At 34.3% G+C, this 13,269-nt stretch overlaps 1 protein-coding gene across 5 annotated transcripts; it reads left to right on the forward strand.

Annotated features, from left to right (window-relative positions):
* The first annotated feature begins 1,725 nt into the window (after positions 1-1,725).
* Positions 1,726-9,359, forward strand: LOC18444175 (Ribosomal protein S5 family protein). Of its 5 annotated transcripts, none has more exons than XM_088872921.1 (10): positions 2,402-2,756; positions 3,868-3,957; positions 4,037-4,403; positions 5,568-5,618; positions 5,703-5,810; positions 6,530-6,625; positions 6,700-6,798; positions 8,786-8,845; positions 8,965-9,044; positions 9,150-9,359. In XM_088872921.1, exons 3-9 carry the CDS (start codon positions 4,041-4,043, stop codon positions 9,028-9,030), a joined length of 843 nt encoding a protein of 280 aa, XP_088729047.1. In that variant the 5' UTR covers positions 2,402-2,756; positions 3,868-3,957; positions 4,037-4,040; the 3' UTR covers positions 9,031-9,044; positions 9,150-9,359. The 5 variants fall into 5 exon arrangements, with proteins under 5 accessions (XP_020529237.1, XP_088729047.1, XP_088729049.1 ...); XM_088872923.1 differs by having other exon boundaries at positions 4,047-4,403; XM_020673578.2 differs by having other exon boundaries at positions 1,726-2,756; positions 3,868-4,403.
* The last annotated feature ends 3,910 nt before the right edge of the window (positions 9,360-13,269 follow it).

Below are 13,269 nucleotides of genomic sequence, written 5' to 3' on the forward strand. Positions count from 1 at the left end.
GGGCATGGGCCGGTTTCGATTTTGGCCAGTTTGGTGATTAGGCTGGCTATTTGAAAAAAAGTTATGTAAAATCCAAAAAAAATAAGGGATTTGTTTGTAATACGGTTTTAATTTTTTTTTTTTTGTAAAGATTGGATAGTGTTTTGGCTATGAATACTTATTTTTACATTTTTCATCTTTTTGAAAATTTTCAAAATATCCTTGGCCTCAAATTGATTTTTTTTAAGTACTTTTGTTTTTTCTACCAATTTTCAACTTCATTTGGATGTGTTTTTTTTAATCATACTTTAAATAGATTTTTCATATCTCTTTAGATTTGTTTTATATTATTTTTTTCTAATACTTTTTTTGACCATATTTCTTTAGATTTGTTTTATATTATTGTTTTCTAATACTTTTTTTGGCCCCTCGAGACTTGCCTAGTTAGGCCGGTTTACTGATTACTCGGAACCAACCCTGGGCCAGTTTTCGATACGGTTAGATTTTTCAAACACTAGTTTGCAACAATGTATTTAAATGATGGATCAACTCAAAGTCGAGTAGCATGTGCTACTATAAGAGCATATAATGTATTCATTAGTAAATAATCACTATCATCATAATAGCTTTTGTCTCAATTATTTGGAATCGGCTAAATTTTTCTAAACTGACTGAACCTCTTATTTTAAACTACTATTATAAGGTGGTCCTAATTGAGAAATTTCTCTTAAATAAGGTTTTTTTTTTTTCCAACACCCTTCTTCTCAAATCATCAAATTGTGGATTGAATTGTTTACTTATACCATTTTTAATAATTATTTTTTGGATTATTTGCCCATAGAGACACATGAGTTGCCGAATGAGCGAAGATTGTATACAATGAAACCGTTTTACCTTCGATGCAAGGAAGTCACACTTACTTATAACCATCCGATGCGAAATCTGATAACTTGGGTGTGTCACATCGCTCAAGAAAATTTCTTTTGAAGTTTGAGCTTGGTCAATGAAATAAATGCAGCCACCACCCAATTTTACATCTAATCCTAACCACTTTGTACCAAAGGTAAATAGACTCATCGTATACTTCCCAAAACAATAAACAAATATTGAGATTGTCCCACAAAGAGTCTCTAAAATTTAAACATTATTTATATTCTAAAATTATAAAGGAAAAAGTTTAAATGAGGTTGCAAGTTTGCAACCTTATACTCTAAAAGCAAGATGTACAACAAAAATTAGTAGAAACGAGTATTCCGAAGTTGGAAAACATTCTTATTGATCATCACCACGTCAAGACATATAGAAATAAAGAAAAAAAAAAACATAGTTCTAAAAATAGTGTATCTTGTAATAAGTTACATAGACCGTCTATTTCAAGATTGTAGATGTGTTAGATTTGCACGATTTTTTAAATTTAAAATTTCATAATTAGAGTTTAATATAGATTTTAAAGCCATCATAAGATTCTTAATGCCGGAAGTACATCTTTTGAAAAAATTTGGAGGTGTCATCAAAATTTAGAGTATAAATTACACTTTGTTGAATTCAAGTTTGCCATATTCTTATAATATCAAATTATAAATGATTCCACTAACACGGTAGAATGCCTATGTAAAAGAATATATTTTATACAAGAAATATATTATTGTATAAAACATATTTATATTTTAAATTTTAGGTTTATTAAATATATATATTTTTAAAAAAGCGTTATATGAGTCAATAGACGCAAGAACCCCTTAATTCACAAACATCCATCATAAATATGTTTGTTGTACAAATTATCCATAGGTTCCATATAGACGGTGCACCAAAATATATCAAAAAAATTATATTTATAATTTTAAATTTTTGTTTGCCTTTTCATACTTAAGATCATCGGCTAAATGATGAATCTCTAATAATAATAATAATAGAATTGATAAAAAATCGTATCTTTAAAATGGATTTTAAGGTTGAAACTTGAAAGGCTAGCATCCATGCAGTAAACTCCTAAAATGTATGAGCATTTGCTGCACTCATACCTATTTTGATTATAGAAAAATATTTAGGGCATCTTTGGTTATTTACTGTTCGAGGAGGTCTTCAGTAGTAAGGGTTCGATTCACCCTAAATATCCTGTTTCGAAATTTTATTTCTATATTTTCCGGTTTTTCTCATTTTTCTGGGGTTCTTTTCTTCTAAACTTTCACCTTCTCCATGTGTTGATCCGAAACTGTGATTTACAGTAATGGCGCTAGGCCAAACCTGGAGATCATGGATTTCTCTGCTCCTAACACTGAAACCCTCAAAACCCATTAATTTTTCCACCATTTCTCCAGCTCTCAGGCAAAACCCAATTCCCATTTTTCACCGTTTCCATTCCTCCATATTGGGTTCCCCCAAAACCTTGAATTTTGATACTAAAGAAGTGGGTTTTCCAAGTTTGAATTTTGGGGTGGTTGGTGTGAGGTTCTCCTCATATGAGAGAGTGGTTCAGGAGCTTCTTGCTGAGGTAGAGAGAGAAAAGCAGAGAGAAAGAGAGGAGAAGAAAAGGGCCGGGGAACCAGTAAATGATGAAGACGAGGAAGAGGATTATATGGGTGTTGGGAAGTTGATAGAGAAGCTTGAGGGTGAGAAAGTAAATGAAACAGATTTAATGAGATATGAGGAGTATACAGATTCGGACAGTGACGAGGACGAGAGGCCATCGGCCGAAGAAATGAAGAAGCGAGTTGATCTGTTTGAGAAGAAGTTTAAGAGGCATCAAGAGCTCGTAAAGAACTTTGTTTCAGCAGGTTAGAGGTTTTCTCCCCGGTTTTTAGTTCCTTTTGTTTGGTGGGGTTCTCGTAATTTATTCTGGGGTTGCTTGATAATTTAAAAACTCGACAATTTTAGCATTTCATAATGCGATTTTGGATTTGTTTTAGAAGCTTATTGTGGGTAATGTGTTTCATTATCTGTGTGTGTTTAATTATGTGTATGGCTAGATTCTGCTTCTTCTAAAATAATGTCTTTGTCAATATCGATTATGCGGGCTTTGAAGTGAGACTGATAATCACATGCTAATTTTGCTTTTCTTCCAATGCCTTATTCTTCTTCTATGCTTTTTTTTTTTCCTTTTAATGTGTGTATTGTGCAATTTGTGTGATGCTTGCCATTCTAGTTCTGCAAGTTCCTTCTTTTACTCTTTTCTATTTTACCCTTACAACATGATCATCAAAATCTTTAGCAACTTGTACCTAGTTTCATTCTGTTTCATTTATGCAGAATGATAAAAGATGCAATTTTTCTGTACTTTCCATTTATTTGGTTTGGAACTGTACTTGGAAGAGATTTCTTTTTTCTTTTTTGTTGAGTTTATTTAGTTTTTATCAAAATATCAAGATTGTGCAGTTCAAGACTTAAAAGTGCTCATTATGATAAAGATATTGATTGAAATAGAGGTTTTTGTTGATTGTTCTAGTAGAAGTTAACATCTATTAGGTAAAGCTTTTCACAACACTCTAATTTAATTTAAATCAGCTGGGAAGTAGAATCAGCATTTAAATCATTTAATTTCCCTGGTTACTCCCCGAATGTGATACATTACCTAATGTTGCAAAGTTTGTCTATTTCCATTTTTGTTTTTATTTAGTTTGTGTTTTAATGTATTTGGAACTCTTCAACTGGGTTCGGCTCACAGTTCCTAATGAGTTGTAATTTAATTGCACTGACATGTATTAATATTTGTTTTCTAGTTTCTGTTCAAATCACATGCTGCCCTAAATATTCTTTAATTTTTTGAGTGTAGATTAGTATAAGCTGATGCAGGGGCTTGTGTTTGGCTTAATACTTATTTACCTTGTGTTGATTTTTTCAGTTACCATTCAGTGTACTCTAATTCATAGTAGTAGATTTTATTTGCAGAGACTCTTGACGATGCCTTTATGTGGATGAATAAGATTGATAAATTTGAGAAAAAATACTTGAAGCTGCGCCTCGAATACAGGGTTATAGGTGAGTTGATGAATCGCTTAAAAGAATCCACTGGCAAGGAAAGATTCATTCTTATTCAGAAAATTAATCGTGCTATTAGATTAATGCAGTGGAAAGTAAGCTTTGATCCGAATAATCCTGCTAATTATGGTGTGATCAAGCATGAACAAGGACCTTCAGAAGAAGGGCCTTCAGATGATCTCTTAGTTGCCAGTTTTGATAAACAGAAGCAAATGCTTCAAGGTGACGATGAAGAGGAAGATGAACATGATTTCAATGAATCAAAGGACAAGGACGAGATTTTTGCAGAGAAGCTGAATGCCATTGACAAGAAACTCGAGGAGAAGCTTCAGGAATTGGAGAGGACTTTTGGAAAGAAGGGCAGAGCTCTAGAGGAGGAGATTAGGGACCTTGCACAAGAGAGGAACTCATTGCTTGAGAAGAAGAGAAAGCCTCTGTATAGGAAAGTAAGTGCAGTCCAATATTGCTTGTTTATATTTGTTGGGGTTTATTTTGGAGACCTTCAATAAATTTTCTGGTGATGCATGTTTATTCAAAGTTGTAATTATGCTTTTAGTGATTAATAAGATACTTAACCATTTATTGTCACCACTACCCAGTAGAGCTGGCTCTTAAACATTGATATTTTGCACTGTTTGCTTTTATTAATATGATCTCTTGCTTCTTATAAAAATCCTGACTAAGTTGAGATTTTCTATAGTGAGCTTCAATCAATTATCTATGAAATGTTTAATATGCATACCTCAAAGGTATCACTACAGCACGTCTTCATTTATTTATCCAAAACCTAGTATAGAGAAGGTCTTTTTATGTGTATAATTCTGCCACTTGTTTTCATCTTTACTGAACTGCGTTCTTGCTTCTCTTCTTGAGCTTATAACAATACACACTTTCACTTGTCAAAGAAAAAAGAAATACATGAGTTCTCTGCCATTCTCTGTTCCACTTTTTTCCTATTATGATTTCTTTGCATCTGTAATTTGTAGCTGAATATATTTATTTGCCAAGAGGCTGGTTCTGTTAGCTGCAGTGCTTTATATTCAAATTTTCCTATTTTTCTATTTTTCTATAGAGCACTTTTCACGTACTTTGTTTTACATACACACAGAAACACACAAACGAACACTCACTCTCAAAGGACTTTCACCTTGCTTGAGATAAGATTAATGAGCAAATTGTTACATCTTACAAGTGAGAAATATCCTTTAGAAGAAAGAAGTGTGTAAAATAATACTTGGTCATTCAATGATTTAACCGGAGATAATGGTAATCCTTTCCTAATGAATTCTCACTTCTTCAATATAACCATGGTTGAATGTGAAATTTATGACGGGGAAACGTATATGTTTTTGTTCTATCAAAGTGAAGAAAAATGAGAAAAAATGGTGAAATATATTTTTGGTGTTTCATCTTGTCCATTTTACAGGTCTCCATATTGCTTCGAAAATTGTTTTTTAGTTTTTAGAGTCTTAGTTTTATGTTTTCTTTAAATCTGTCTTATGATGCCCCTTATTGTTCAATATTTCTTACTGGGGAATTACTTTAGTTTAATATGCATATTGCTGTTATACTGTGGCCAACCTTAACTTTGTCATGCCAATTGGTTGCAGGGTTTTGATGTGAGGCTAATAGACATTAATAGAACATGTAAAGTTACAAAGGTGATGCTTGTTCCTCTTCTTTATTTTTTTCCTATGAGATTATCTTCATTACTCATAGTTCTGCCTTTTCTGCTGTTGTTGCAGGGAGGTCAAATCATAAGTTACACTGCTTTGCTTGTTTGTGGTAATTACCATGGGGTTATCAGCTTTGCAAAAGCGAAAGCTCCAGCAGTTCCGATTGCATTTCAGAAGGTATCTGACATTTTTCTCTTCATTCTGTTATAAATATTGTTATAAATCTTCTGGTACCATGTTTAGTTGACTGCTTCATGACTAAGCATATGCTTTCATATTTAACTTTCACACATTGTTGCTTCGGTATTTATTTTTCACCTCTTAGTTGCTTATTCAATCTTTGAAAATGTATGTGCAAAGCACAAACTCATTTGCCTGCACATATGGGTCCCGAAACCCATGTGTCCAGATAGCGGGAGATCTTCAAGGAGTATATGGTTGTGGTGGACCCATGGGTTTTATACAAGGTTCCCTTAAAATTGTTATGCATTGCCAATTTGTCATAGTTTATTAGGAGCATTTATAAAAGAAAAGAACAGTCAAGAGGCAAGTTTCTTTGAGCCTGTAATATTCAATTGCATGTTGTATTTTTGTGGATAACTTTATTTAGTTATTTCTGTACTTTTAGTCATGTTCAGACCTTACATTGTGCTGAGCCCTTTGATGACAACATTAGTGAATCAGAAACTCTGGGGTACATTGCATTCTTATGCATCTGTGTTTTGTTCAGTCACCTGATAATATCGAAAACAAGCAAATTCAAAGTTATTTGACTTTGATTAATTAAATTAGTAAAAGCATGCGCTGGAATGTTATTTCCCACAGATTTTCTTTGAACTTGAAGCGTTTATGGCATTAATCATGTGTTTTTTTCTCGTATCTTTCTCCCTTTACAGGCATATGAGAAATGCTTTCAGAATCTCCACTACGTGGAAAGATACGAGGAGCACACCATTGCCCATGCAGTGCAAACAAAATATAAACAAACTAAGGTCTTTCCTTTATGGTTGTCTTTAAAATTTCACCTTGTCAGTTTATTATCTCTAACACTCGTTTTCCCCATCAGATATACTTGTGGCCTGCTCCAACAACTACTGGTATGAAGGCTAGCAGAACTGTTGAGACAATCTTGCATTTGGCTGGATTCAAAAATGTCAAGTCGAAGGTAATTGATTCTCTTCTACCCAGTAAATGTTTGTTCAGGTCTGTACAGCTCTTGTCATTCTTCATGTGAGTGATGATAGATAACTGAAAAAATATTGAAGGCCTGAACAGGAGCTAATAAAATATCCCTAAGCCATTTTCTTCCTCTGGCTCTCTTTCTTTGAAGGCCTCACCTTTTGTCTCATTTACTTACCCCAATAATTAAATGTCTCTTGTTTTCTTGATGCTCCCTCCCTCCCGCTTTTGATTTATCACACTTCTTTTTCTCCCTTATGACCACTATGTTCATCTCTAAACCTCTTGACTCACTTTTTTTTGGTAAATGTCAAACACTTTACTCTTCCTGGTCCCATCCTCTCCCTTTTCTGTTCTTTTCATGGATATTTGATGTCCAATCCTAATCTTTCTTTTGGTTTCTAGCTTTCCTCTGATCCCCAAACACTAAGGGGTTTTCCTGTGTCATCTCCATATACCACTTGACGCTAGTTTATTTCCAAAAGGAAACTAGCCGAAAAATTCCGAAAAAGGAAAAAGAAAAAGCAGCATAGAATTGCAAAGTAATGTGATTTACCGTCTTCACATTGGCATTTTCTTTTGACATTGGTCATGCTAATCATATCATTTATTAAAGTAACTGGTTCCAATCACATTATTTGGAAAAAGTAAATCCTCCATGCTTTTTACAGCCTTAAATTTCATAGGTTATCACATATTCCAATAATATTGAATCAATTGTGAGCTCTATTGAAGGACAATCTTCTTGTAAACAATTAATCCAAACGAAATATCATGCCTTCATTTGGAGCAGACCAATCTAAAATTTCTCAATGAGATGATTCGGGAAGAGCCTATAGCCCAGTAATTGGGCTGAGCCCGACTTTCTATTTGTTGAACCATGGTAACTTTCACACAATAGTTTTACAGTGTACCCAATTACATTATGCAATACATTGATGATCAAGAGGAATGCCATTACTTGGGGCTACAGTTATTGGTAGTGCAAGGAGTAGAATTAGGCAGTCTTTGTTGACACCCTAGTCAAAACTTTCCATGGCATTCAAAGCAAATGCTGTTTCGCTATCCCATTTTTGACAATGTTAAGGTTGTCATTTTTACTCTCAGAAGGCTAGGATGGAACTTTTATTTCTCCTCATATCCTGTTATGAATACGAGTACAGGGAATGGCAATGCACATATCCTTTCTTAATGTTTATACCAATGGAGGCCGGAGAGTGGTTGGTTCTTCTATCATATGAATGTTTATATTCATATTAAGTATAGAGATGGGGTTTGACAGTCTTTCCAGTCTTCTTTTTAAGGGATGTGCGACATTTGCTTCCCTATCAACAAAAAACACGAGAGAAAAGACTTCCATTCATTTTAAACAGAATAAAAAGGATCCACTAGACGCGTATCTTCAAAATAAGAAGAATCTATTAGTGAATGAAAATGACAGTCTTCCCAGCAAGGACGGTTTATGTGCTCAAAGGAAGGGCGTGCATTCCTGAGAGGATGGGTTATATTCTCAAAGGAAGGCCATGAGCTCCTGAGAGGAGGGGTTTGTAGTCAGTTAGATGCATGTATCTTGAATGGGAGGAATGGCTTCCATAGATGGATCTGTTCCTGAAACTTACAATTCTGGAGTAGGAATGCCAATCCCAAGTAGGAATTTTGTAACTGAGGCTCAGTGTTCAATGTTAGATCTAAAGAATGATGCCTTACTGTTGTTCCCTAGTGGCCATCATGGGGTTATGGTAAAAAACATTGTATAGGAGGGTCTGAAGTCACTATCAACGAGACCACTTGGTAAATAGATCCCAAGTCCGAAAATCCTTCATTTTTAACTAAATGAAGTGCATGAGTATCTATGGAAAGTTTCTGCATGTGTGTGTGCTGCTGTGTGTGCACATGAGAGAGAGGAGGGGGAGTCACGGAGATTTATTGATGCCAAATGTGTTACTGTCTGTGTTCTGATCTAAATCTTGCAGGTTATTGGCTCGAGAAATCCCTATAACACTGTTAAAGCTCTTTTCAAGGCTCTAAATGCAGTAAGTTTCTATTTTACGATGAATTCTTCTTGATGTTCTTTCACGAAGTGTTCCTGTTTTAGCCATGACAGGTCTCACCAACATAGACTTACTGATCTTTCTTTTTCCCTTATTTGCAGGTTGAAACACCTAAAGATGTCCAAGAAAAGTTTGGCCGAGTGGTTGTTGAGTCATATCTGCTTTGATTGGTTCCTCCAAGGCAAGACTCTCTCTCTCTCTCTCTCTCTCTCTCTCTCTAATGCTGCTGGATTTGGATTGAGGGAGTCGTTGAAGAGTATCTGCTCATTCATATGATCCCTTTCAGTTGTTGTATTGCTGCAATGGGGTGACCAGAAGAGGAAGCGTATTCATACTGGATAATGCAATTTTGACAATGAAGAAGGACTTTATTTCCTTCATAAAATAACCACAATTGGATGCATCAGTGCGTCGGATGTATGAAAAATTTTTAGATTTGGCAATGGCCATCACTCTCTTCTTATTTGAGTTTATAAAAGATGTGAGAATTATACCCGTTTTTTTTTGTAAAGGCCTGTGAGTTGTGCCCCATCTTCCTGTCAAAGCAACGAAATTTGTCACAATTTCCTCCCATTTCCAATAATTTGTTCATGTAATGAGATTTCTATGAGGAAGAAAGTTGTGCCAGAAATATAAATATATAAATTCTCTGGAATTAGAAATAAATCGAACACTAAGATTTACGTGGAAAACGATTCAGGGCACCACATATGAAATTTATTATGTAGAAAAAATAATTACAATATTTTTTTCCAATTTAGGCTATGTTTTGTTGTACTTAAATATATAAATTTGAGTGATTAAAAAAAGGCATAATCCTAAAAGAACAAAAACCATGTTTGATTACCCAAAATTGTATCCCAAAATATCAAAATAAAGCCCTGAATCTATATATCCAAAAATTTAAGTTCAATTTTCGGTGATATAACTTCTCTGTCAAAAATATTGTGTTATAAACACTCTCTGCCCTCTCTGTATCTCTTATCTAACATGGGGCCTTTTGGCCGAGACCCTCTCTCTCTTCTCTTCTCTCTTCCTTCCCACTCTCTCTCTATCTTGTCTTCTTCTCTGTCACCCTCTCTCTATATACCGTCCAAAAACCCAAGTGCTTTACTCTTTTAGCCCAGTCCCTCTCCCTCTCCCGCTCCCTCTCCCTGTGTTGAAGCTCAACTCTCTCAGCCCAGGCCTGAGATGAGTCTGAAAACACTGATGGCAACAAAGTTGTTTTTGGAAGTTATTTTATGACGGGGATTTTCTGTCTAGAGCCTTTAAGAAAATTCCAGTTATACAAGTCAGGATGGTTATGTTTGCGTATCTGAGGCTGGATTGGTCACACTGCCTGTGAACCAGCAAAGTTGGGTTAAATCATTGTGTTGAGTTGCCACTCAGTAAGTTTTGTTCAGGCATTGTCTTATGTTTCAAGATAATTGCCTATTTTTAGTTCTTCTGGCCATTCCCTCTCCCTCTCCCTCTCTCTTTGTTGAAGCTCGAGTACAAGATTTAACAGTGGATCATAAGAGAGCAAGCCAGATTCTAAGCTTTTTCAAGATCAGTGTCAATCTCATAGTATCTTGGAAGATATCAAGCTTCAACATGACCTATTTTAAAGACCAATTTAAGATCCCAATCTAATACTCGAAGCTTTAACACAACCTATTTGGATCACCATTTGGAAAACAGCGTACAGATAAAAGAGGCAACTTTCTACTAGTGTCATTTGTGATTCTACGGTGTCTTCATGTTTTTGTTTTCTGTTAACAATTTGAATAAGCTCAAGCCTTGAGTCTGTAAAGATTGTTAATGATTATTGATTTTTATAGGTCCATTTTCTTGTGGTTTTAGAAGCAGTTAGAATATACAGAATGAGAAGAGCGATTGAGATTTGATAAGCATCTGCCCTTAGTGGACTTGTGTCTCTATTTTACTGCTGATGTGGGTTTTCTCTCTACTTTCTTTGGTGTTAATGGACCCTTGGTTTGATGCCCTTGAATGCAAATAAGGTTTTGGGTATGGACCCTATTTACAAGTGGGTTGGATGCCATGCCCTCCAATGCAAGTGGGGTTTTGGTTTGAGTTAATCAGTACTATAAATTGATATTGGAAAGGGGGTTGGGTTTTGGTTTGAGTTAATCAGTACTATAAATTGATATTGGAAAGGGGGTTGGGGGTATTGGTAGCAAGCACCTTCATACCCTAGTCATCACGTTGTGGTTTCTATTTTCACTTACGCCACCCCATTAATACTTTAAAAAAACTCTCCTAAACTATTTGAAAAAACGTGTAGGGGCGTATTTTCTCCCACTTATAATTGATGCTTGTACCATGGAGTGAAAATTGCGAAAGGAATGCACTATCATAGTGATATATAATCTAATTATATGAAATACGAGCAGTACCTACCTGGTTAACATTATTGAAAGGGTAACCATTCAACACAAAATATCAAAAAAAAGCTTTATGTTAAATCATAATCGCCATTTGGGAGCAAAGAGCTCTCAAGAATGCCCATATTTTTAAGGAAAATTGTTTCATATAGTGAGGACCGCATATCTATATTTGGGGTCCTCGAGGTATAAAACATCCATCTTAAAGATGGATGCAAATAGGTAGCCCATCTTAAAACAATTGAAACTAACGGTTCAAATGTTTCGTATAATTATTATTTCTAATTTTTAAAATTTATTTATTTTTTCGTATTCATAATCTTCATATTAGAAAGTACATGTCTTTGAAATTTTCGTTCAAATATCCATTTCAAAAAAAGAGTTTTCAGAGGTGACTCTATTTCTATATGGACTCATAAAAACCGAATCCTATTTTTAATATAAAATAAGTCTCTCGCATATTCTGATTGTTTTTGGTAAAGTTTGTGGATGATTAACGATACGCACTTTTAACAACATATGTCAACCAAAAACCCCAAACACATTTTGGGGTTTTTGTTTTATCCCCAAAACCCTAATCTTACTCATTTTCCTCAAAATAAAACAAACTCATTAAAACTACGTGATTAGCTGGTCAAATTTGTGTGGTTGGGTTTTTAGAAGGCTGCTTTGCAGAGAGAGGGGGCTCTAGGTTACAGAGAGAGAATAGAGAGTGTGAAAGAGAAGTTAAATGATAGGAAAAGAGAGTTCATTCGGTCTAAAAAATTAGAGAGCTGTCCGATATTTCGAACACTGCACAACAAAAAATTAGAAAATAAACAATAACACGAACTATCCGATAATGCGAATGCTCGAGAGCTCGCGTGATTGCATAAACAATAGGCCTGTTGTCCAGGGGTAGGGTAGTGCTCGTAGTATATGAGTATCACCAAATGGTAATAAGGGCCCCTTATTAATGTAATTTACTCCTCAAGAGAGAATCGTAACTTTCTTTGTGAGTTTGTTACCATATTAGGAAAAGTGTTTGGGTCAATTTATGCGAGAGGAGGGGAGTCTCCCAATTATCATGGAAGACTGCCCTTCGAAAAATGGGAGTGAGACCTTCAAAAAAATGGGATCATACTAACATTAAAAAAGAGGAATGTAGAAGGATGTTGAATGCGGCCCTTCCAAAATCTCCCTACTATCAAACGTGGAAGTGGGATGTTCCACTCCCACTTTAAAAAGTCCATGTTATCAAGCACAACCTTGTACTTCTTTTCTGCTGAAAGATGTGTTCAATATTTCTAAGCTGAGGTTTTAAAAAACGGATCGGCGATCCCCAATCGTCCACCCCAAAAATTGTATAGGATCGGTGGATTGGCAAGTCGGATTGGAGAATCGGTCGTAATAGCAAGTTTTGTCCCAAATTTTTTTCAAAAAATCACTCTAAATCCCTAAAAATAGTGTTCTTCTAGTTTCTAAAAGAAATTAGGAGTGGTGCAGTGCTTATTTTCATTACTTTGTAAAAATAGGTAAATATTGAGACGTTGTTTTACTGTCGGGATATATGTATAATTATTAATTATTGATTATAATATAGTATATTATTACATCAAAATAATTAAAAATATTAGAAAACACTTTCATATTATAAAATTAAAAATAATAATTTCTCATATAAAATGAAATTAGAACCACATCAAAGTATTAAACATTTATTAATTTGCTTTACTCATCCAAAATTGTCACAACCTAACTAACTATAATATTATATAATAAAATTAATATTGTTGGTTTATATTTTATAATTATTTTACTATATAAATAAGAACAAATCTAAAATGACTTATAATATCATCTAATATAAAAAAATCTTATTTAAAACTACAAGAAAAAATAAACATTACATAATTTATAATGTAAATAAATTAATAAATAAAATACAAGATTTGGTTATCAATGTGTAATTATTATTTATAATATTGTAATAAACATGAACTAAAATTATTAGAAAATGCTTCCATATCATATGACTAAAAA

Source organism: Amborella trichopoda, chromosome 7, assembly GCF_054954075.1.
Source record: "Amborella trichopoda isolate Santa Cruz 75 chromosome 7, AtrichopodaSantaCruz75HAP2 v2.0, whole genome shotgun sequence".
In the NCBI taxonomy this organism is placed as follows: domain Eukaryota; kingdom Viridiplantae; phylum Streptophyta; class Magnoliopsida; order Amborellales; family Amborellaceae; genus Amborella; species Amborella trichopoda.